The following is a 25,361-nucleotide window of genomic DNA, read 5'->3' on the forward strand; positions in this document are numbered from 1 at the left end:
CAGGTGGGCTCACCTTGGAGAGTGCCACGAAAGGGAACTTGTCCATCTCCAGCCGGGTCTCCTCCCCAGGGTTGTGGTGTAGCTGACCCTTGAGGATGCGGGCGGCTGTCACCGTGGAGACGCCCATCCCTGCACAGGGAGTGGGAGGTTTGAGCTCTTGGGCTCCCCGCCTATCCAATCGGGCACCCAGAGCGCTCTAGTTTGGTGCAAAGGCAGGCGGCAAATGTCACTGAGCAGACCCTTTGTTCCTTTGCTCCCAGACCTGTTGGGTCCACAGCTTGGCCCCTTTCTCTTCCCCTCCCTACCCCCAAAGCCCAGCCTTTCCACCCAGTCCCTTTACCTCCTACTGGGTGCACCCCTGTCCAGCCCCCGCCTTGGCCCCAGGCTCACCATCTCCCAGAAACATGATGACATTCTTGGCCACGTTGGTATTGAGTTTCTGAAGTCCCAGAGCATTTTTTAAAGTCTGCTGGGCTTGCTCTCGCCAATAATTGGGGTCTTTCTCTTTCTCTGTATAGAGAGAGGCAGAGTGATTCGGCGGGGTGGGGCACAGCTCTCCCCAGACTAATATACACCCCAGCAGTTTATTGTCGGGGGCTGGGGGGGCTGGAATGTCAGAACCTGGAGGAGGGAGCCCCAGGTGCCCATCTCAATCACATGCCAGGCAAATCCCACAAGCCTGTGGGTCCTGGCATCTCCTCCTTAATCCTCAAGTCTCAGAATAAAGAACCCAAGGCTCAGAGACATCAATACTGCTCCCCCAAGGCCACACAGCATTGGCAGACACTGGCAGAGCTGGGCTTCCCTCCAGAGCCCACGCTTGCCTTTGACCCGGTAGAGAGGAATTCTGAGGCAGCAATTGCTAGCGCAATTTGGAGGGTAATGTTTAACCTATTTTCAGAACAAACTCCTTCCAACTGCAGGAGTCCACAGGTATATCCAGCCATCAATTATAAACTCTGCTTGGCTTGTTCATTTCAGTAGGTTTAGCAGGAACCGGGCTTCTTGGTGACAGTGCTACGAGCTTTGCCTTTGGCTTATTGCATCAAATTTAAGGCAACCCCACAATCACACTCCCGCTGGGATAGATTCACAAGGAGGCTGAGCTGCATGCAGCTCCAACCCTCACTCATGGCCGCTAACTCCCATCGAATGGCCTGTTAGAATATTGAGATAAAACTAGAAAGAACTAGAAGCATGTTCCACCTCTCTCTTCCCTCCTTCCCTCTCCCTTTCTCTTTCATCAGTGCTCAATCCACAGCCTCAGTGTCTGACAGACCTTTTCCTCCCGTCAAATGGGTTGTTTATACCATCATCTCAGGGCCTTTTTGTAAGGACTGAACTAGATGAGATAAGTGACAGGTCTCACCCACAGGTCAGAGCCAAGCACAGGCCCAGGACCCTGTGTCTGGGAGGGAGGGTCCCCCCATCTTCAGGGTTTTTTCTGCCCTGGGTTCCTCAGGTCCCATCAGATCCACCCATGGGAACCCAAGACAGTCTGGAGATGGGATCCCCGTGGGGCCACCTCCCACTACAGAGAGGGAGGAGCTGAGGTCAGAAGAGGTGGGAAGGTCTTGTCCAGGGTCACACTGAAAGTTTGTGGGACACATCTTCAGCCCTGGTCTCTCACGACAGGTGTGGGCACAGAGAAGCCTCTCTCCTCCTGACAAGTGTGTGTCTGGGCAGTGAACCAAGGACTTCACACGCAGCCACATCTCCTTTGGTCTTCTCAAAGCCTTGGGGTGAGGGGGCATTAGTTCTTCCACATCAGGAAGGGAAGAGATGGAGCCAAGCGCTACAGAGGAGGAACTGAGATGCTCAGGTCCAGCAGACAGCCATGCCTCAGGCAGCAGGGAAGAGAAGTGGGAGGGACCCAGGCCCCACTTCAAGCTGTGGACACCCACCCACCCATACACCTCCCCGCCTCACGTCTCTGCACCCATACCTTCACCCCAGAGCCCCAGCTCCACCTCTCTTCTGGAAGTGTCTACCAAGGTCGCCAATTTCAGACCTCACAGACAGAGAGCCCTCAGCTGGCAGTCTGGAGGCCTTGATCTTTCCAGCGGTGGCCTTTAGGCAAACTCTTTGCACTAGTTTCTGCCCCAGGGAGATTGGAGAGTACTAGCTACTGCCAGGTGGTTTTAGGATCGTAGGAGATAAAGCTTGGCCAAGTGACCTGGGTCAAAGACTTTGATCAGAGATTTCGCCTTCCTCCACAGGCACTGCAGAACCTGTGGGCATGGAGCCTCTTTGGCCACTCAGGTGCCATTTGGGGAGTGTAGAACTTTTGCCCATCCACACGGTCTGCCTGCTGACTTCTGCTACCAGTCTGCAGGTTCCACAAGACTGGGAGTTCAGTGAAGGCAGAGCCCATGTCTTTATCACCAGGGCCACCCTAAGGCCTATCCCCAAAAGAAGTATCAAACTGACTGCGCTGTTAGAGATCTGTCTTAAGCAATAAAGAGTCCTGAATACCAGGAGGCCATTGTTTCGGGTGACCATGAAGTATTACACACAAATGCTCATGGTATAATTTATCAGCATGTCCTGTATGACTCCATTTATGTGAAGCTCAAAGCAGGCAAAACAAGTGTATGACAGCAGGTGGTCATTTCCTCTGGCTTTGGGAGGGACTGTTGGGAGACCACAGAGAAGCCTTGGGCCGTCCCAAGGCTGGTAATGTTGTCTTGATCTCTGTGGTGGTCACAAGAGTGCGAATATGTGTGAAAATCCACCATGCTCTCCAAACAGATTTGAGCCCTTTACTATAATTAATTTTTAAAAAAAGACAATATAACACACACCTATCAGAATGGCCAGAATGAAACAAATACAGAAATTCAATTGTTGAACAGTTGAAGATTTTTTCATGTTTTCCCTTTCATCCACGGGCTCAGCTTTCACCCAGGGGTGTCGTGAGTGCTGAGAAAGCAGGGACCCCATTCCAGAGTGACTCTGAGTCCCCAAAGATGCACAAAGAAAGGCCTATGAGATCTCAGAATCCTTCTACTTGGGGTCTAGCCTCAGCCCTGCTGACTGTTGAGTCAGACCCCTCTCTGCAACCCCCATCTCCTCTGTAGAGAAGAGACCAACATTCCTGAGTGGCACTCTGCCAGACACTGTGACAGTCCCATGTGATGCTCACCACAGCCCCAAGGAGAAGGAACATCATCTCCATGGGACAAGTGGAGAAACTGAGGCTCAGGGAGGATAGGTGGGGACTGCCAGACACATGACGCATTGAGCAAAGGAAGGCTCTCTTCTCTGGCTCTGGCTACAGAAATGTCAAAAAGATAAACCACCAAAACCAGCACAGAGCTTCAAAAAGGAAGAAAAGGGAAGGAGGAATCCCCAGGAGGCAAATTTTAAAAGGAAATTCAAAACCAGAGGGACACACAGGGCTGCTGCAGCACAGCCTCCCTGGGGACACCAGAATAGACACAAGTCTAGGCCAGAGAGCTGATGTGACGCATTCATTGTTGCTGGTGAAGGAATGGGAAGAGAGTCCTTCCTGAGAAAGGTGAACCCAACTCCAAAGCTGAGCCAGGTCTAAGAACGGATTTGAATTTATAGCATAAGAACTGCAAACTAAGAAATTAACATAAAACCTTGTTTAGAATGAGTGGAACTGCCAAGGCCCTGAAAGGATCAAACCCAATACCACACCACAGAAACACTTCTGCATGAGTCGCCAACAAAAAAACAAAATGAACAAAACAAATTGCCACTGAAGATGAGTTCATAAGCAAGAATTTCACACCACACACAGCAACGTACTGCCACAAAAGAGTGTAAACTCACAAAGCCAAGAGCAGACTTCGAATTCCAAGACTTGAAGAGTCTACAGAACTTGTGCATTTCCGGTTAGTAGCGATAAAGAGAAACCCAGAAGAACAGGATAATACACCGGGCAAACAAGGGAGTCACCCAACATTGGCTTGTGCAGTGGCAGAGCTGAGGTCTCTTGCTCTGAACACTTGGTTTGCAGCTGGTAAATACTTAGGATGGTCCCATGACCTTGGACACAGACCATGCCCTCACCCAATCCCCATGTGCACTAAGTCTTCCCATCCCTCCACCTGTGCCCCCCAATCCTACCTGGCACTAGGGAGTTGGTAAGACAGGTGCCAATGGCCAGTACTAAGAATGTTGAGATCATGGCACACCCCAAGCCCTGCTTCCTCTCTGGAGTCCAGAGGTGTGATGGACGTGGATGGGAGGAGGTGGGTTGGCAGTGCTCAGCCGTTAGCTGATGTTCCAATCCTAGAATTAAAAATGGAAAAAGCAAAGACACGTGGGTCACAGCTCTGGAGTTAGCATCTTCATTCAGGTATTTATCCCTTGATTCATTCAGCAAGATTTGTTCAGCTGCCAAACCTAGGTGGGCCCTCTCTCTGCAAACAAAATCACAGAAACACCTGCATAGGTATACATGAGTTCCACACTGCAAAGCAATCCTGCACTGCTTCTCAGGGGGCTTCCACTCTCAACCCACCTGAAGCAGCACTTCCCAGCTCTGGATGCATCGTGTTACGTCCTAGAGGGCATGTCATGCCAGCTCTAGACCCAGCCTGAGTCTCTGCCTGAATTCTAGAAGCTTCCAGGTGATGCTGCTGCTGCCAGCTCATGGACCACACCTCCAGACACTGTTCTAGAACACCAGTCTTCAGCTTTTTAATTCTGTGTCCCACACACAGCAGGGACAAAACAAAGAGTCCACCCTGCCTTACAGGGACATTAGCCCCTGCAGGACACCTACATTTGCTAGGTTCTCTTCTAGAACTTGTCATTTTGGGAAGAGACATAAAAAGCAAAAGGAGAAACATATAGGAAAAGCTGCCCAGGATGGCTGTCTCCGGGTGCTGACATTAAGGGTGATTGATTATTTTTCATTGTCTTTTTTGCATTTCCCCCAAGTTTTGTCTGTGTTGAGATGTTACCTTTACAATTGTGTGTGCATGTGTGTGTGCACGCGTGTATGTGGTGTGTGTGTGTGTGCAAGTGTGTGTGCGCGCACGTGTGTTTGTGTGGTGTATGTGTATGTTTGTGGTGTGTGTGTGTGCATGTGTGTGTGTGTGTGCATGTGTGTATGTGTGTGTGGTGTGTGTGGGGTGTGTGTGGGGTGTGTGTGTGGTGTGTGGTATATGTGTGTATGGTGTGTGGTGTGTGTGTGTGTTGTGTGGTGCTGGGGAATTGAACTCAGGGCCTCACACAAGCTAGGCAAGTGCTCCACACTGAGTTGGAACCCCTGTCTTAGATTATATGGTTTTAACTTGCATCTCCTCAATGACTAACAATGTTCACATGCTTATATGCCATTTGTATACCTTCTTTGATGGTGCATCTGTTAAATTATTCTCCCTATGTCCCCCCCAGTGTTAGGGATCGAACCCAAGTCCTCACACATGCTAGGCAAGTGCTCTACCACTGAGCTACACACCCAGCCTACCTTTATAATAAAAAAAAATATGAAAGACAAGTCACGCTAAGGGGAGGTCACTAACAGGAGAGGGAGGATAAAAGAAGAAAATTAAGGTGAATACGGTTGATGTATTTTCTATACAATAATATAGAATTTTTAAAACTGTTGAAATCACCATAAGAAGGGGACTAAGGTAGAAAGGAGAAAAATATCACGGATGAACCAGTTCAGGTTATAATACATATATACATGGAAATGCCACAATAAAACTCCCTGTATAGCTATCTTACACAAACAAAAATGTCTTTTTTCAAAAATGGAGAACAGGAAGGTAAAACAGGTCCTGTCTGGAGGTTGGCACCAGTGGGAGGGGGGAAGGTGTAGGAAGGTGAATATTGTGGAAATGTTAGGTTCTCATGTATGAAAACAGAAAAAACGAGACCTGTTGACACTGCTCTAGGAACAGGAGGAAGGAGAATGATGGGGGGTGCATTCAAATATGATATATTGTAAGAACTTTTGTTAATGTCACTATGTACTCCCAGAACAACAATAATAATAAAAAAAATTTAAAAATTAATTTTAAAAAAAATTGAAGGAAACACACCAAACATTCACGTGGCTTGCTGGAAGGTAGGACTGTGAGTGATTATTTCCTCTTTACATTTTTTAAAAAATTTTTTCCAGGTTGCCTAAAATGAGCACGTCTGAAGGGCTTAAGAATGTTTTTAAATTGTGGTCATCCTCTTGGGAACAGGACAACCCCACAGGCAGCTGCAAAGCGTATGAACGTTACGGGAAGATGCGAAGTTTCAAATAGAAAGTGTTCATTGGGAAACAATGTTCTTACTTTAGCCAAAACCAAGATAGGACTGATTATCCCGCTGTTAGGAAGCGGAAATGACATATATTCTCCCATTAGCAGGGTGTTAGGGAGAAAAGACACCACTCTACCACAACAGGGATCTCCATTCCACCTTAACCACAAGGGCTCTGGGGCAGGAAGGGTGGGCAGAGGGGGCTGGGAGTTGAAAGGAAAGGCCTGTGTCTAACACCTCACTGCGCTGAACTCCGAGTGTGGAGTTTCAGATGGTTTCTCAACTTTTTATTCTAGTTTAGTTGCCAGGTGTTTCTATAGCAAGTCCTAAAATCAGAAAAAAAATTACAATAAAGTATTAGTACATTAAAACATTGTTCACAATAGTTTAAAAAGCAAAGCTGCCTCTTTCAGGAAACCTCTCGGACTGTCACTCATTCCAACTCTCTTCCTCTGAACTTCATGGCCCTTCAGTCGTTGGCATGTACTTCCCTGTTTTCAAAATAATCTTTCCTGATCCATCCCAGCCACTATTCTGGGGACCTCTAAGGCCAGGGATTCGCCTTGTTTATCTGAACTCCCAGTGCTTGGCATAATAGTAAATGATTACATAAGTGTCTAAGGGGGGAGGGAAGACCATTCAAAAATCTTTCCTTTATGTGTGCAGAAAAGTCCAAGAGTCAGAGAACTAGAGAATGACCAGAGTGTCCATTCACTCTTGGTGGAGCGTTGCTGGTACAACTTTGGGGACCCAGTAGCACCCACCAAAACTGAGCATTTCTGCTGACTTACGGCCCATTTCATGCTTACAGAATGTTCCACTAGAGCTCTGGAGAAAGAAAGGGACCAACCAGAACTTCTGATGACAGGTGATGCCATCTGTTCACTGAGGGGATTCTGGTGATGCCCGTGGGTTCAGTTTGGAAATCTAACAAGCCATCAATTTATGGATACTTTTCTGTCCATATATTATACTTCAACAAAGTAAGAAATACTCTTTGGGAGCTCATATAAACAATGTAAAAAGAGGCCTGTGTGCCGAACTTAAGCATATGTAGAATTTCACTAGGATTCTCACTGATAACCTCTGCAGGGGACAGAGAGGAGCTCCTTTGGCAGATAACAAGACCAGAAGGAGAAGTGACTTGCCCAAGGGTACAAACAAGCAGGAGACAGAGCAGACAATTAACCATAGAGCTTCTGACTCTAGAGTTACCAACAAATTACCCCTGGTGACTCTGACCTTTCCATTCCTCAGCTCTAAAATGAAGTCTGAAGTCTGACACATGAATAGATTCATCTGACCACCACCACTACTGAAGAGTTCTACCCTCCCACAAACCTCTTGTGCTGTTTGTCTGTAATCAAGCAGCCCCCTTCCCTAAACCTGGTTACTCTGACCTGTTCTCTATCACCACATGACTGGCATTTGTATTAAATCTGTAGATCACGTGGGGAGAGTTTACATCTTCGCAGTAATAAGTCCAATTGTGAACACAGTCTTTGGTTTGATCTTTCTCTATGGCCCATGTGACATCTTCCAACCCTCACACCTTTTCCTGCCTGTTATTTCTTTTTTCTTGCCTTATTGCACTGGCGAGGACTTCCAGTGCAAAAAACATTCAGCCTTTCAGGAATTGGAGTGGCACTTTGAGGTAGAAGGGGAGTAGATTTTGTAGGGGACAATCAGGAATGTGGTTTGCAACATAATAAGTTTGAGATGTCTTTTAGAACTGGAGACATTGATATTGTGTAGGCAGTTGGATACAATAGTCGGACATTTGAGAGGGGCATAAATTTGGGGATCTTGGGTAGATAGGTGGCAGTCAGATCTTTGGTGAAACTTGATCACCTAAGGATCATGATATAGACAACTGCATGTGCCAAAAGCACTCAGATAACCAGGCACAGAAAAGAATTGCTATTTTTTTTCCTTCAGTGTTGGATAACAGAATCTAGGGATGGGAAGTGCTACATCACTTAGCTGCAGCTCCAGCCCCCAAAAGAATTTCTTTAACTTGATAAAGCACTCTTTTGCCAAAATCCTATGGAAACCATCGGGCTTACTGGGGAAACTTTTGGCAAATTCTCTTTAACACTAGCTTATGAGTGTGAGGAGTTGGGGCAAGCTCTCTGCCCATAACTAGAACAAAGTGTTAGTATGGAGTAGTACCCAGGCATGGTGGAATATACTTGTAATTCCAGCTACCTGGGAGGCACAGGATTGTGGTTCAAGACTAATCCTGGCAAAAGTTAGTGAGATCCTATCTGAACAACAAACTAAAAAGCAAAAGGACTGAGGGTGTGACTTAAGTGATAGAGTGCCTGCCTAGCAAGCATGAGACCCTGAGTTCAAACCCCAGTGCCAGAAGAAAAAAAAAGAGTTATGGAGGGAATATTTTTGTGGCAGTGGTATTAAAACTAGATGCCAAACTAGGTATGATGGAGTACACCTGTAATACCAGCACTTGGTAATCTAAGGCAGGAGGACTTGGAGTTCAAGGCTAGATTACATTATATAGTGAGACCCTATCAAAACAAAAGAAAAACAACAACAAAACAAAAACCATAAAATGGATGGAGCTTAGAAACATTGGACTGAGTGAAGAATGTAAAGAATAGGTAGGACCCCGTATGTAAATACACCCACAGAACACGCTCTGGAGAACAGACCATCTTACCTAGCTTTGTGTGCTGGGCTGCTCCAAAATGCTAACTTAATGACAGGCCCAGGTTCAGGATAGGATGCTCTGAATTTTGGTCCCAGGGCCCTGCATTGAGATGGGCTTGACCTGGAGACAGGTGCCTTCGCCCACTGCCTCTGCCCAGGACAGATGGGGACAGCATCTGGAGTCAGAGCCTCCTGCTGGCCCTGCCTCTCGAATGGACCCTCCCCCATCTCCTCTAGAAGCTCCAAGTTGGCCTCTGGCAGCCCTGGGTGAAGCACTCTGTGGGGCCCAGTCTGGGCCTGCAGGGGCCCCGGCCGCCCACTGCCCTCTGCCAAGCTCTAGCAGCTTGAATGGAGCCTCCGGGTGTGGGTCAGCCCCCTTGCTACCCCCTCCTACTTCCCAGCCAGACCTTGTCTGCCAGGCTCCCAGCTACGTGTCCTGATTATTTATGACAAGAGTGCAGAAGCCCTGGCCAGGCTCTGGCCCTGGGACAGGGAATGGCAACTTGGCAGGTCAGGAGAAGGGGCCGAGGAGTCAGGCCTGAGTCCTGTGGACCAACTCAGCATCCTGGGGCAGCGGTCAGAGTCTGGCAGAAAGCCAGCCTTGGGCTGGTCTCAAAGGCCAAGGCAAGGAGGGAAACGGGACTCATCCCCAGGTATGGGCACTTCCGACTGTACCCTACTGTTTCCATCTGAGACCTCACACCATCCTCACAACCACAGGTGTTGTTGGCCTCATTTCATAGCTTAGGACACTAAGCTGAGGTCCCCGCTAGCCACAACCCCAGGCTGACTCCAGTGCTCATCCTCCCTGCCTCAGTTCTCCACCAGGGAAAGGGAGAGAGACTGGTACCCATCCTTTCTCTGTCCCACAAGCACAGACATTTTGGGGAAGAGATTTGGCAGGCCTGGGGTCAGGACAGGTGGATCCCCTACCTGAGTGGCCTGGCCAGGCGACAGGTGAAGAAACACACCAGGCCTAGGGCCAGCATGAAGAGAAGGAAGCTGATGACTGCTGTGAGGACCATGTCCAGAGTGGGTGACAGGAGGGCCATCTTGGAACAAATAGCCCTGAGGACTAGCTGCTATGCACTCTCACACCAGCCTTGGACACCTGCTCGGAAGCCTTGGGTCAGTGGCTGTGACCTGGGTTTATCCCTGGGTTAATCTCATCAGATTAGTCAGGACAGATGAAATGGGGTAGGGGAGGGGGGTGACAAAGCTCCCATTCCCCCACAGTACTGTGGGGGGCAGGGAGGGCACACCTGATACTTGTTCACTTAACTTTGCCAACTCATTCCTCATCCCATTTACTGAGCACCTGCTGTATACCTGGCTCTGTTCTGGGTTCTAAGGAAACAGTGGGGAACAGGACAAACATCATCTCTGTGCACTTGGAGTTTATGGACAAGTCAGTGCAGACAGAGCATCTACTGTGTGCCAGACATTATGCCAGGTACCTTGTGAGATGAAAGCCCAGAAGGAAAGGAAGTCCTGGCCAGGGTCCACAGGAGGTTTTTAACCCTAGCAGCAGCAGCTGCTCCCCCAGAGTGCCAGAGGGAGGTGCCCATATTCAAACTAAAGCAACTATTCTCTGAACACCTACTGTGTGCTTGGCTGCACCTGAGCTAGGTGCCAGAAGCTCAGAGGTGCCATGACAGAGTCAGAATTTGAACCCAGATCTCCCAGTCTCAGAACTGGGATAGTACCAGGCCTGCCAGGTGTCAGTCCAAAGCCAGCAGTCACTCAAGAGTCCACACAGGCTGGAGGAGGATGAGCAGCTGCCTGTATGAGGGGCCTCTGCTTCCCAAGTTGCCCTTCTCCAGTCTCTCTTGGGTCCCCAAATATCCTATGCAGTCAGGACGGTGAGTAGGGTCCCCATTTCACAGCCAGAAACTGAGACTCAGGGCTGAGAGGACCCTACATACACACACACGCATACACCCACACACATGCACACATACATGCATACACACGCACCCACGCATGCGCGCACACACGCAAACACGCACACACACACACACCACAGGGCCTCTTCTGACCATGTTTCTGCTTGCTGCCACACCCACAAAGCACCCACAGTCAAGGGGAGATAGCTGGACCCTTGCAATACACGGGAACCCCCCTCTTCCTGATCCAAGGTCACTGAACTCACCATGAAAGTAGCCAGACAGTTCCTGTCTCTGTTAAGCCCTTGCGTCCCCCACACTCACTAACCCAAACTGCACCGATCCTCACCTAGCCCAGTGATGCAAGCGGCTGGGGGTGATGGTCCCCCAGGGATGGATGGGAAAACTGAGACTTAGCCAGCATGTCTGGTCCAAGCCTAGCCCCATCACTCCCCAGGTATGTGATGCTGGCTCAGTCCCCGCACCACCGACACTAATTCTGGATCCCTCTTATTCAAGAGAGCACCTGTGAGTGCCAGGTGCCGCTTTTAACACCCTCACCTAACTCAGTCCTCATCAACAGCCCTGAGAGCCAGGCAGAGCTGCCTCCCTGTACAAGCGAGGGGACGGAGGGCCAGGTGGCTATGTGAAGATGGCCCTGGTTCACAAAGATGGCAAGTGGTGAGCAAAATTCTGCATAATCCTGTACACAGGACCTATCCAGGGCCACCCACTCAGGCTCTGCCTCCCATTCACCCAGGACCCTCCTTGCCCCACACAGCTCCCGGAAGCCCCCAAGATTCCATCTCTCTGCCTAATAAATGGATGTGAGATTCATAGAGTGTCATCTGTGCTCACAGGGACTGCTATTTACCCCTAGGGGTCCCCAATCTAGAGCTCAGAAGACCTGGGAGGGAAAGGGGCATTTGAGCAGATTCCCAAATATACCAGACCACAAAAATCACTGGGGATGCTTGTGGGGAAAGTCCTATTCAAAGTGGATCCCAGGGGAGGGGTCTTGACTAAAGTGTAGGAGGAAAGTTCCTGAAGGCGGGGGGGGGGGGGGGGGGGGGGGGGGAGGGGGGGTGATGTGCATATGTAAAGAGTCATGGAGGCCAACAATGGCCACCTGCTCCATCACCAGGCGGCTGTGCGCCTTTGTAAGACGGGAATAAAGGGAGTAATGTGGAAGACATGTTTCATGGACTGATGTGGCCACATTCAAATTTAAGAGAGATCAAAGAGACATAAGGAACCCGAAATAGATCCCTATTCCTAGGTCCTATCCCAGACCTCCTGGTCCAGACACTCCCAGGGCAAGGCCTGGGAGCTGTAGTTGTGATGCTATCCTCTGAGAAGGTTGGTTTGGGAAGATCTTAGAGATCATTCCATTATCCAGATGGGGGAAACCGAGGCCCACAGAAGAGGGAAGACCTGCCTGCTCCGTGATGGGCAGCACTGGGAGCAGACTCCAGGCCTCCCAGCTACTCTGCTCCCATTGATGCCCAGGCACAATGGAGTCAGCCTGCAGCCAGATAGATCCCCTGGGCTGTCAGGCCCTGCTGACTCTTTCAGAGCTAATGCTGAACAAGTGGCTCCCTGAGGGTGGGACCCTGCCAAAGACCAATCCTGTGACTGCAGCTGCAGGGTCATAGAGGGTACATGAGATCTGTCTCCCCCTGGCCTGGCGTATCTGGCAAGTCTTGTCAGCCAGGACTTTATTCGTTCACTGGCAGAAGTTATATACGGCTGCCATGAAGCAGCCTCTGGGTGAACAGCTCCAGAAGGTATGTGTGCTGGAGAGAGTGGGCTGCAAGTCAGATCCAAGGAGGGACTACCCAGAGGGTAGTGGGCCAAGAGCCAGAGATAGAGCAAGATTCAGACCTCCAGGCACTGATGGCACCCATCCCAGCAGAAAGCAGACGTGGGAGGGCCCGGAAGGCTATAAGCCAAGCCACTTTGTCCTTGGGGCTTTGATGAACCATCAGCTGTCTCCAAGCAACCCCAGCCTCACGTTCCTGCTCACGGAGTTCCCTGCTCTGGAAGGTTCTCTGTTGTCTACCTGAGGAATCCTCCTGTCTTTCTTCCCTCTTTTCCTCAGCTCTACCTGGCCAGCTGCTCTGCACCCCAGCCCAACTGGTTTGTTACCTCCTTACCATGGCCTGAGCTCCTAGAGAGCAGGACCTTGCTCTGCTGACGGGGCTGCTTGTGGCTGGCAGACAGTCCAAGGCACAGGGCAGCTGGCAGGGAAGGGAATGTGGGTGGGTGGAAGGCCAGCCAGCAGGGCCAGCGGTAGGTGGCAGAAGAGGCAGCCAGTCAGCACTGACAGCGGGCTCTGGGGCCGGCCGCCTGGGGCAGATCCTGCTTCTGACCCTCACCCTGGGTGGCCCGGGGCAAGGGACCTCACCCTTGGCCTCAGGGCTCTCCCCTGCGAAGTGGGGTCTGGGAGAAGCCAGGGCTGCCCCAAGGAATCCATGAGTTCCCATGGCCAGGCCAAGTTCACCAGTGCCTGGGCCAGGCTGGCTGGTGACTGCAGCTTCAGAAGGGGAACACAGGGATGATGGTGTGGCAACAGAGTGGGGGGAATGGGCCGACCTTCCCTGCTTGCTCTGCCAAGCCTCACTTGTCCACACACCTGTTCACCTGGAGGCCCTTTCCACCTCCAAGAGTCTAGAAACCAAAACTCACTTCCTGCTGATCACCTCGGGGATGGTATTTAATGAGGAGGCAGAGGGCCCAGGCCCAGCTCTTAGAGCCAAGGGGCTCCACCTCTCCTGAGGACCAGATTCCTCTCCCTGTCCCCTCCCCACACGTGCACACAGAACAGGCAGTGTGGAACTTTCTTTCTCTTTTGCAGAGGTTGAGCACATCCAGGACAGGCTCAGCAGGAGGTGCCCAGAAGGAACCTTCTGGAAGCATGGTAGGGTGGCGTTGAGTGGAGAGAGGGCTCTCAGCCAGGAGGACCAGTGTGCAAAGGCCAGGAGGTGGGAATGCACAGTACTTGGGTCAGAGAGCAAGTCAGAGCAGAAAGCAGGTGGTGGAGGATAGGCAGCCTGAACCAGCTCCAGCACAACCCACCTGACTCATGTGCCTCATCGCCAGCCCCATTTCACAGGTGAGGACACAGAGGTGGAGACAAGCCTGCCACCTGCTCCTGGCCACATGGCAGAACTGGAATCAGGAGGTCAAGGCTCCAGGTTCTATAGCCAATGCTTGCCTGAGGCTCCCTGGGGGACTGGGACAGTCTTTATGCCACACAGCAGCTCTGTGGGCCAAGGCCTGAAGCCAGTCACAGTGCGATGTGGGAGGAGAGACAGCAGTGGCCTTGGGAGGGAGATGGAGCCACCCAGGGCATCCTAGGTGTCTAAGGCCTAGGCTGGCCGCTTTATGGGCACATGGGCTTCTGCCAGTCCATGGAGAGGACACGTCTGCTCCAGGCCACAGCACTCTAGGCCAAGCCTGGAAGCTGAGCAGGAGAGAGGTGGGGTGGGATGGGTATGGCTCATGTATCATGTGTCCTTGAGTGTTGACCTGCTCTAGTACTTAACTCAGCACCTCTGCAGTGGGAACCACTCTGGTATCAGGCACCGGAAGGGTACGTAACTTTGCAGAGTCACAGCACACCTGAGGCAGGGCTAGGTCCCCGCACTCACGAGCTAAGGACTTGGGGAACAATTACTACAAGTCCAGGAAGTCTGCAAGGCACAGTGTAGATGCTGACATGTTGAAATTTGATACATTAATGATTTGTGTCAACTGAGAATATTTCAAACTGAGACTATGCACTCTGTCACTGTGTAGCTTGTAATAATAGCAAACCTCCCTGTAGCACTTGCCACACACCAGGTGTTATTCAAAAAGCTTTGCCTACATTAATTCATTTAATTTAACCTGCAAGGTAAGCTCTGTTATTATCCCTATTTTACAGATAGCAAAGCAAATGCACAGAGAGGTTAAGCAGCTAGCCCAAGGTCTCACAGCAAAGAAGAGCAGAGCCAGAATTCAGCCTTGTTTACCCAATGGTTCTGTTTCCCAGGACCAGATGGAAAAGTCTAATGCAGCAGGCCCGACTGGAAATGAACCAGTTGCTGTTTAATGTGAACGTAGTGAGTGCACACGGCACACTTGCAGGTGAGTAGATTACACACAGCTGCCATGTGGCTCCTTTTCCCTCTGTGCTTCCCAAATGTTACTTCAGTACATCTGCGTCAGTGTCCTCTCCCCCACGTTATAGAAGAGAGGTGAGGTCACTTGCCCAAGGTGGCTGAGAGCCACACCTAGGACCGACTGGGTCCAAGTCCTGACTCCACCAGCAGGACACGACCCTGGAGCACCTGCCTCTCCCACAATGCCCTGCTTCAGCTCCTCCTTCAGCAGGCCATGGCCACCTGGCGCCTACTCAGCCCCATGTCCTGGCAGCCTTCCCTCGGTAATGCTGAATCCGCTCCCCAGATGGCCCTGAAGGGGCTGAGGAGGCTCTGGGCTGTGTGGGGAATGGGCCGTGACCTTGTAACCTGCCGGGTGGGTGGCAGCCAGCACAAGCATGTCCCTGGGTGGCATGAGTGGGGCTCACGTCAGCACTGAGCACTTGGATGTCCCCGGGGATTGTGCTCAGCGCAGCTGGGCTCTGATGGCAGCGTTCCCTGAATTCCCACAAAGCTCCAGCCAGCCGGCCAGGCTTCCAGCAGCTGGAGCATTGGTGTTCTTGGTGACCAGGGGCCTAGAGGGACAGGAAATGAGGGCACCTGGCTGGGGAGATCCTCTGTGGCCTACTGGCTGCAGAGTCCTTGTACACATCACCTAACCTCTCTGGGCCTCAGTTTCCCCATGAGCTATTAGAGGAATGAGAATTCAATGGGGCAGGTATAAAACACAAGTGTCACCTAATACTAATGGTGACAAGTGGGCTAGGATTGTTCTAAGTGTTTTACAAGCATTAGTTCATCTAGGGCTCACAACAACCCTGTGTGGTAGGTGCTATCCTTGCTCCTGATATGCAGAGAAGTTAAGTAGCTTAGCCAAGGTCACACAGCAATTAACACGAAGAGGAGAAAGTCTCAACAGGGCACCTACTGTATGATGGGAACTTTCTACTAAGGCTTCCAAGAACCCAGTGTGCTTGGGTGGTAGGAGGAGAAAACAGAGGCCCAGAAGGGGAGGGAACTGGGATTGGGCCAGCCCAGTCTGGTTCACCTGCAGTGTCCCTGCCACCCATTCTAGCATCTGCCAGGACCACCTCAGCACTGGTGCCAGATCAGATGCCTCCCTACACCAGCCCTGTCCAAGGAGCCCTGTAGCCTCAGGGCAGCACCACCTCATCCCACATGAAGTGGGGTGGGGCGTCCCGGCAGTGACAGAAAGTCCACATCCATCTGTGCCCAGTGACCGTTCTCACGCCAGACTGGGGCTGTGGCTCTGGACCAGGTCCTTCGGGCTTGCTGATGATCCAGCCTCCTGGGGTCTCTCTTACCTGGACCAAGTGTTCCTCCCATCCCCCTTCACCCTCCCTGCCAGCTCTGCTCCTCTGCAGAGAGACGGTGAGGGCCACCATCAGGGCTGTGCTGAACCCCCATGGGGAAGCAGGGATGGTCAGCTCCATGCTGCCTCCAGTGTTGGCTTCCAGGAATGGCAGGAACCTTGCAGACTGGAGTGGCAAGCTCTCCTCTGCACCACCTCTGGTGACTGCAGTGGATTTCTGCTGACATTTTGGGCCGCTGGGAATCTACTTCCTCTCAACACCACAGTCGTGGGATGTGCCCCTCCCCCTTTCAGCTGGTCCAGGTGGGACAGGTTCCACCTGGTGGCACTGTGTGCAGCCTCAAGTGGAGCTGTGACTCAGAGGATAGAATCTGAGTGTTGATGCCAGCACTTGGGTCCCTGAATGCAGCCATGTCTGAAGCTCATTTCTGAACGTCTCGCCCTGGCTTTTCTGTTACTTGTCACACAGACTCCACTCTCAGAGCACCAGTTCAGTCTCTTCCACTGTAAACAATCGTGTGATGTCACGCTCCACCAGCTGTTTCCAAAGGGGACTCTGGAAACAAGCTGGAGGTAGGGTGACAAGTTTCAAGTGTGTGGTAAAGGAAGAGTCCAGTGCAACACGAGTAGTTTTCTACTTGGAATTCACAAACTTCAGAGCTCCAGGCGATGGCTGGGTGCATTCACCTCAAATTCCTGCTCTGTGGGCAGGACCCTTGCCTTCCGACAGGTTGGCATAGGCATAGTACAATGACTTTCTGACGGACAAGATCCCAGTGTCTACTGTGCCTGGCCCTGTGCTAGGGGCCGCAGATGCCACCCCTGCCCTCTAGGTCCTTCCTTCAGCCTAGTGACCACATGTCTCCTGGATTTACACAAAAGGCCCAAAAGATCACTGCAGGGAGGACAGCACAGTACATACCCATTTCATACTGGGAAATGGAGACACAGAGGGCTGAAGTGACTTGCCCAGGGTCCCTCTGCCAAAGAGGGGTGGGGCCAGCCCATGTCCTCGATCTGCCTGGCTCCAAGCCCAGCACTCTTTTTCCCAGCCACTGGGACAGCTGGGATAGGGCTGGGGCCATCATTCCTTTGGACAATTTGTTCCACTCAGAGCAGTCAGAGTGGCTTAAAAAGCCAAGTGTCAGGAGAAGAAACAGGAGAACCAAGTGTCCTGGGCTTCCAGCTTGCCCTGCGCTCACACCCATCCAGCTGTCCCCTCTCCCACAGGGCTTTCAGCTTTCAGGCTATGGCCAGAGAGGAAGCCCACCTCCTCTGAAATCTGGACCCCCAAATGCTTTCCTGGGCAGCCCCTGTCACCCCAAGTGGGCTCTGCAGCCTCTCCAGGGCTTTGCCTTATGTCTCAGAGATCCACTGACATCAGTTCCTTTCCCTCGGACCTCCCCTACTCACCAATGGTTCCAGACCACTATCTATCTATCTATCTATCTATCTATCTATCTATCTATCTATCTACCTATCTATCTATTCATTTATTTATTTGGGCAGTACTGAGGTTTGAACTCAGGGCTTCATAACTGCTAGGCAGGTGTTCTACCACTTGAGCCACTCCACCAGCCCCAGACCACTGTTCATTGAGAAGCTTCTACAGACCAGGGGCGAGAAAACCACCACATCCCTGCTGGTGGGGATGCAGACAGCGAGGAAGTATGCCACCTCCCTTGGATGCCAGGCAGCAGAAGTACCAAGGAGGAAAGGAAGGCAGGAGGAAGAAAGGGAGGGAGAGATTCATAGAGGTCTCACCCAGTGAGGTCACTGTCGCCTTGCAATCCTCCTGCACAGCTAAGAGTGCAAGTCCCAAGTCATGGAGAAGTAAACCACAGCCTTGAGGCTACATCCCAGGCTACGGCTCCAATCTGGCCCAGCTGCATATGGGGATTCTCGCCACAGCAGCCGCCTCCCGAGTGCACTGAGTGGCGCCTTCTACAGATGTGGTATGGAGATTCAGATGAAGCCACAAGCCCAGATCCTCCAGAGTAAATGGTGGGGAAACTGCCAGGGAACACACTGGGAGACCTGGCTACGTCCACCTTTGACTCCAGGCCTTGCTCTCCTGCCCTAGCCTAGGGAAAACTCAGTCTCCTCTTTCCTGACTCATGGTCTCCGTGGATCCTCCTCCCCTTCCCAGACTCCTTGGGCTGTGTCCCAGGTCACATGAGCTCCCAGTTGTCCAACCTACCCTTGTTCTGCCTCCTCAGTTAGCTTCTGTCCCATCACTGATGCCATATTTGTGTGAACCTCCAAAAGCCATCTGTGCACAGCCCCCCACCCCTTGCACAGATGGAGCACATACGTGGCACCAGGGGCTGCTCATGCTTTTCCATCTGGATGTGTCAGCTACCCCAACCCACTCCAGTCTTTCCCAACACCACAGCCTGTGGAAAGAGGACCCTGGTCTTGAAGGGGATGGGCCTGGATTAAGTCCTGGCCAGAGAGCTGGAAACAACCATGTCGGGAGCTTCAAACAGAACAGGTCACCCCCACCCTGCAGATCAAAGATACACATGGACAGAGAGTGTTTGGAAAGCATTTAGAGACCAGCAGACAAGCATCAAGAATTTGTTGCTGGGCCAGGTGTGATAGCACCAGCTACTCAGGAGGCAGAGATAAGGGGAATGGAGGTTCGAGGCCAGTTTAGGCAAAAAGTTAGCAAAACCCCATCTCAACAAACAAGCTAGGCATGATGTGCATGCCTGTCATCCCAGCTATGCAGGAGGCTGTAAGTAGGAGGCTCCCAGTCTGAGACTGGTCCTAGGCAAAAATGTGAGACCCTATTCGAAAAACTAAAGCAAAAAAAAGGGCTCAGGGCATGACTCAAGTGTCAGACCACCTGCCTGGCAAGTGCAAGTCCCTGAGTTCAAAGCGGCCACCAGCAGAGCACAGCTGGACTCGCTGGACTCTTACACTTTGAGGTAGATACTCTTACTATCATTCCCATTGCAGAGAAGGAAAAAGCAGAGAGGGTAAGTAATTTGTCTGAGATCACACAGCACAGAAGCAGCTGAGGTGGGATTGTGAGCCTAAACTATCACACTCTGAAGTTCAAGTTCCTTTTCTTTTCTTTTTTTGAGATAAGTAAGGTCTTTCTATGTAGCTCAGGCTGGCCTTGAACTTGCAATCCTCCTGCCTCAGCCTTCCTAGTAGTGGGAAATCCAACTCTGAATCATTATGCTAGAGTTAAATCTACAGAAGCTTCAGGAGTTGAAATGACTGCTCAGTGACACAGAAGTTAAGTGCTGGCCCATAGGGGGTGGCAGGCAGCCCACTCCACAGCCTGTGCTCTTAACCATGGTGGTACAGGCACACTGAGCTGAAGGGGACTCAGGAATAATCCAGCCTGATGCTCTTATCCCCTCCCCCACCCCAGGAAGACCCTGAGGTCCAGAGACATTGCAGGACCTGCCCAAAGTCACACAGCTAATTGAAGAATCAGAACTACACCCCAACTTCCTACCCCTCAACCTCCACATCATCACAGTGTCCCCTTGACCACTGCGTGTCCACCCATCACAGAAGAAATCTTAAGAATGTGCTAGAAACTTCTCAGCAGAAGCGTTCTCAGGGAACAGCCCATGCAAAGCCCCAGAAGCCATGAAAGTCTCGACTCTCAAGCTGCCAGCATGTGCCGAGGTTGGGGGGGGCAGGGCAGGGCTAGCTTTTGATACTGATGTTTCTACTGGGTTCTTTTATTTTTAACACTCTCTCATTCTGCTTTATGTTACTCATAACCTTCCTTGTTTCTTTGGTATGTTTACAATGCTTATTTAAGATTCTGTCCGCCTGGGAGAGGGTGTGACTCAGTGGTAGAGGGCTCACCTGGCGGGTGAGAGGCTCTGGGTTTGATACCCAGGACTAAAAAGAAGAAATAAGACTAGGTCCATCAGTCCCAGAACTGGTGACTCCCGTGTTTCTCTAAGCAGCTTGTGGTTTTCATTTGGAGGTCACTGTGCCCTGGCTGGTGGGGGGCGGGCAGGCTGGGACAGGCAGAACTTGCTCTTAAAATTAACAGCAAGAGAAGATGTATGGCCTCTACATCCTGACTCTCCAAAAAGCCCCAGGTAACCATGGAGCAAATGTCACCAAACCCAGACACTTAGGAGGAAGACAGGACCTGCCCAGGAGATAGAAGGGGTTCCAAGCTGGTGTGTGTGGATGAGAGAAAAGGAAGAAAAGGCAGGGAACACTCTTTAGGGTGAAGGAAAATATTCTAGAAAAGAAAACAGGGTTTCAGTTCTCTCTCTCTTTTTGTGGTAGTACTGGGGATCAAACTCAAGACCTCAAGCTTGCTAGGCAAATGCTCTCTCTACCACTTGAGCCACACCTCCAGTCATGGTTCAAGCTCTCACCTCTTTGTGTCAAGCCCTCAGTCAGGCCTGTACATCTGCCTGCTGTCCTGGGACAGCCAAAGCCAGCGCCCTCACCCAGTGGACAGGTGTCCAGTGGGGACACCAGGGCAGCACAGAGGAACTTGGAATATCTGTGTCCTGGCCCTGTCCTTTACTTGGGCTCACTGGGGCTGGGAGAACAGGGTCAGCCTTAGGCTCGCACCCCAACAACACACCCAACAGAGTAGTTGCACCTCAAAGAGGAAGCTCCCAAGTTATCAAACTGGTACCGAGGGGCACAACGACTTTCAAAGAAAAACAAACCAAGCAGAGAAAGCCCCAGAATCAGCCACATGAGGACAGGTGGGGAGAAGTCTAAGTAAGCAACATGTAGAAGAAATGATGCCAAAACAGAACACAAAATACTAAAAGATCCCAGTGGAGGCACTCCGTATGAAAACACAGTTACGATGGCCAACGTAAGAAGGAGAATAAATTGCAGAGCAGATCCAGGGACTAGAGAATGAAGCAGGGAACTAGGATATCAGTTGGAGGCACTTTTCCAGGAGGGAACAAAGGGTTAAAAAGAGAAAAAAGAAAGAAAAGCTCAAAGAATGTCAAGTCAAATTACTGTTACTCCAATAATTTGAGATAGAACGGCAACCTAATTGTAAAAAAATCGTAACGCTTCTAGATAAAACATAAAAGGTAATTTTCATGACTTTGGGGGTGGCAAAGTGTACTAACTTCATAAAAAAAAGGTAAATAGGCGCCAAATTTTAAATATCCTTTCATCAAGAGAGAATAAGCAATTGCACAGAGAGACAAAAATTGGGATAAAAACATCCACAGTAGGCATAGCCGGCAAAGGACCGTCATTCGGGAAAGAAAGAACTCCCTCACATTGACAATAAAATGGTGAATAGGGTGGGGAGGGGCTCAAGAGGTAGAGCGCTTGCCTGGCAAGTTTGAGGCCCTGAGTTCAAGCCCTAGCACCATCAAAGAAAAAAGAAAAGATTAATAACACCCCCTCCTCCATAGGCAGGAGACTGAGCCACCCCAACAAGAAAAGAAGCAAGCCAGGTGCAATGGCTACGCCTGTAATCCCAGCTACTCAGGAGATGGAGATCGGAAGGAGTGTGTTTGAAGCCAGCCAGGGCAAATAGTTCACTAGATCCTATCTTAATCAATAAAAGCTTGACACAGCAGCGTGGGCCTGTCACCCAGCGACAAGGGAAGCATCGATAGGAGAATTGAAGTCCCACTGTAAATGTGAGACCCTATCTCAAAAATAACCCCAAAAGGGCTGGGAGTGTAGCTCAAGTGGTAGAACACCAGTTTAGCAAGCACAAAGTCCTAAGTTCAGACCCCCAACACCACCAAAAAGGAAGGAAGGAAGGAAGGACGTATGCAAACAACCAGTAAATTCATGAAAAAGGGCTCAACATCATTACTTATCAGGTAATTAAATCCATTTCACACCCATGGGAAGGACTAAACAAAATAAAAAAGACTGGTAAAAGCAAACATTAGCTAGAATGTAGAAAAACTCAGACGTCTCGTGTACATTGGCCACAGGAGTGTAAAATAGTGCAGTCACTTCGGAAAAGAGTTCACTCATTTTTATGACGCTAACCCTTGCTCGCATCACAGGACCCAGGGATGCCGCACTGCGTATTTGCTCACAAGAGATGAGACCATACCTCTACGTGGAGATTCACATGCACGTGGTCCATGGAGCTTTATTTATAAACAACTGGATTTATGTCCACACCAGATGAATGAATAAACTGATATAGCGACTACAACTCAGCCATACAAAGGAACTGATGCAGCAAAGATGAGTCTCAGAAACATACTAAGTGCTGGGGCCGGGAGTGTAGCTCAGTGGAAGAGTCTGTGTTTAGCATGCATGAGGCCCTGGGTTCAATCCCCAGCAACACCAAAAAAAAAAAAAAAGAGACACATGAGAAGTAAAAGTATCTGGGGGAAAAAAGAGGACTCCATTTATACAAAACCCTAGAAAAGACCAGTCTAACTATGGTGAATGGGATAAAATAATGGTTGACCTTGAGAGGCAAAAATCAACTGGAAAGAGATGTGAGAGAACCATCTGCATGGCAGAGATGAATTTTTAAAATCCTGTTCTGGGGTCATAGTTACAAGACAATGTATATTTATTGAAACTCAATGAACTGAGCCCTTAAAATCTATGTGATCTATTGCGTGAAATTACAGCAACCAAAAAAGAGAGAGAGAAAGAAGTATAAGTGCCAACAACAAGAAAGTAAGAAGCCAGGAGAGGAAGAATATTTGAAGAAATAATAAATTACCTCAGCACTAAAGAAAGATAAAAGATCTCAGCTTGAAAGGGCGCAAAATGTCCCAGGTAGGATAATAAGGAAAAACCTACACTTAGACATATGTAAGTGACTACCAAAAGACAAGAAAAACATTCTAAAAGTTTTGAACAAAACATCATTTCCAAAAGAAAAAGGTATCAAATTGAATTGACCAAAGCACCAAAGGGGAAAAAAAAAATTCAACTGAGAACTTTATAACCAGCTAAACTGTCCTTCAAACATTAAAGCACCAAAGGTTTGGGTTTGTTCAAAAAGACACCCCCTCCCACTCCAAAGAAAAGTTTTGCAGGAACAACTTAAGTAATAGAAACAAAGTTCACAGTTGGTACTGAAGCTATCTGCAGACTGAGCAAATCACTTCCTAAAGCTTAGACTTTTAAATCTAAGGTCAAAGAAAAGAACATATAAGGTATCTTGAACAACTCAGACCGATGACATCTAGACAGATCTGAGTGGTGTCCTGAGGATTACAGGGCATGTCGTCAAGGGTATGGGGCCAAAGGGAAGAGGGAGACCCAGGGACAGGAGAAAATGCACTTTGTCCCTGTAGGGAAAAGTCACAAGTGAGTTTTTTTTTGTGCTGGGGAGGTACACATTCTTTTCAGGAACACTCAAACATTTTAAGAATTGATCACACATCAGGCCCGAAAACAAGTCTCACATTTCAAATAGTGGCCACTTTGTGTGACCATAGCGCAATTAAGTTAGAAGTGCAGTTTTTAAAAGGGCAAATAATTACTCATACCCTTAGAAATCAAAAACATCCTAAATAACTCATAGAGAAAAGGAAAATGATGGTACAAATTAAAATTACATAGACTTGAACAATAATAAAAATACTACATATCAAAAAGTCTGTAATACCACAAACTAGCTAAAGATTAATAGCTAAGCACCCAGCTTGGGAAGTTAAAAAAATGTGATTATGAAGATTGGAAATTAAAAAAAAAAAAAAATCATTCAATCGAGAAGCTCAAAGCCACAAGTGTTTTCTCTAAAAAGTCAATAAACCGGCTGTGCACTAGTGGCTCAGACCTGTGATCCTAGCTACTTGGGAGGCTTAGATGAGGAGGATCATGATTCGAGGCCAGCCCCATAGTTTGTGAGAACCCCATCTCCAAAATAACCAAAGCAAAATGGACTGGAGATGTGGCTCAAGCAGTAGAGCACCTGCTTTGCAAGTGTGAATCCCTGAGTTTCAAATCCCAGTCCCACCAAGGAAAAAAATGGTCAATAAACCATGGCAATATTAAGAAAGGGGTGGTGGGAGGGGGAGAGAGAGAGAGAGAGAGAGAGAGAGAGAGAGAGAGAGAGAGAGAGAGGTCATATCATTGTGGAAAAGAGGAATACTGTGGAATGAGAAAATGCTATGAACATCCTTTTGCTAATACATTTTAAAATGCAAATTAAATGCACACATTCCTAAAAATACAACTTATAAAACTGACTCAAGAAGACATAAAGAACCTGAATAAAGATATTGAAACCATAGTTAAAGTCTTTCCACAAAGAAAACAGCAGGCTAAAATGATTTTACAGGTAAAACCTACCAAACTTCTCACAATCAATTCCCTCAATTTCATTCACACTCTTGCAGACAACGGTAAAAGAAAATTTACCATCTAATTCTATGAGGCCTTTGTAACAACACTGCCAAAGCCAGAAAACACTGAGCTGAAGAAATGATTCTAAACAAATAGATTCAGAATGAACACCTTAGTTTGTCCTAGGAATGAAATATTGGAAAGTCTTTTATGTAATTAATTACATTCATAGATTAAAGGAGAAAAACCACATCATGGTCTCAAAGGACTTCTTTTAAAGCATTCAGTATAGTTCAACACAAATTAAGAGTTTTTTAAAAGTTTTTTTTAAAGCTTTTTAAAGTTTCCAAAAACGAACAGAAGAGAGCTTTCTTAACAACAACAACAACAAAAAAAGCAATTTGTAAGACCCTATCTCCAAAATATCCAGAACAAAATGGACTGGAGGTGTGGCTCAAGTGGTAGAGCACCTGCTTTGTAAGTGCAAAGCCCTGAGTTCAAACCCCAGTCCCACACAAAAAAATAAACAAATAAAAATACAAAACTAGGGCTGGGGTGTAGCTCAGTCGTAGAGCACTTGTGTAGCGTACGGGTGACCCTGGGTTCCACCTCCAATACCACAAAGCAGAACAATAACTGGTGACCTATATAGGCACTATGACAAATTGCAAATAGAGCTTAAAATTTTTTCTTGAGGCTGTGAAGGTGGTGGTGCACACCTGTAACCCAGCACTTGGGAGGCTGAGGCAGGAAGATCGTGGGTTTGAGACCAGAATGGGCTACATAGTGAAAACCCATCTTAAAAAAAATTACACTGCCTAGCAAGCACAAGGT

The 25,361-nt window shown here is 49.2% G+C and overlaps 1 protein-coding gene and 1 long non-coding RNA gene across 10 annotated transcripts in view; one reads left to right on the top strand and one right to left on the bottom strand.

Annotated features, from left to right (window-relative positions):
• Alpl (alkaline phosphatase, biomineralization associated) overlaps positions 1-25,361 on the bottom strand; it is a 52,438-nt gene that overhangs the window by 13,010 nt on the left and 14,067 nt on the right. The window contains exons 1-4 of one of the 4 annotated variants that reach the window (XM_020177111.2): positions 18,039-18,502; positions 4,099-4,263; positions 391-510; positions 14-129 (exon numbers count right to left, since the gene is read on the bottom strand). In XM_020177111.2, coding sequence (XP_020032700.1) covers positions 14-129; positions 391-510; positions 4,099-4,159 — 297 coding nt within the window. In that variant the 5' untranslated portion in view covers positions 4,160-4,263; positions 18,039-18,502. Of the gene's footprint in view, positions 1-13; positions 130-390; positions 511-4,098; positions 4,264-12,952; positions 13,076-18,038; positions 18,503-25,361 lie in introns of those variants that run through there. The other 3 variants (XM_074081076.1, XM_020177110.2, XM_074081077.1) reach the window with 3 other exon arrangements.
• On the top strand, positions 13,650-25,063 carry LOC141425016 (uncharacterized). Of its 6 annotated transcripts, none has more exons than XR_012450082.1 (3): positions 13,650-13,911; positions 14,725-14,927; positions 21,662-25,063. It is a non-coding gene; the product is annotated as an uncharacterized lncRNA (long non-coding RNA). The 6 variants fall into 6 exon arrangements; XR_012450079.1 differs by having other exon boundaries at positions 13,656-13,911; positions 22,274-25,063; XR_012450080.1 differs by lacking the exon at positions 21,662-25,063 and adding an exon at positions 19,663-21,655 and having other exon boundaries at positions 13,656-13,911.

This window comes from Castor canadensis, chromosome 7, assembly GCF_047511655.1.
Source record: "Castor canadensis chromosome 7, mCasCan1.hap1v2, whole genome shotgun sequence".
In the NCBI taxonomy this organism is placed as follows: Eukaryota; Metazoa; Chordata; class Mammalia; order Rodentia; family Castoridae; genus Castor; species Castor canadensis.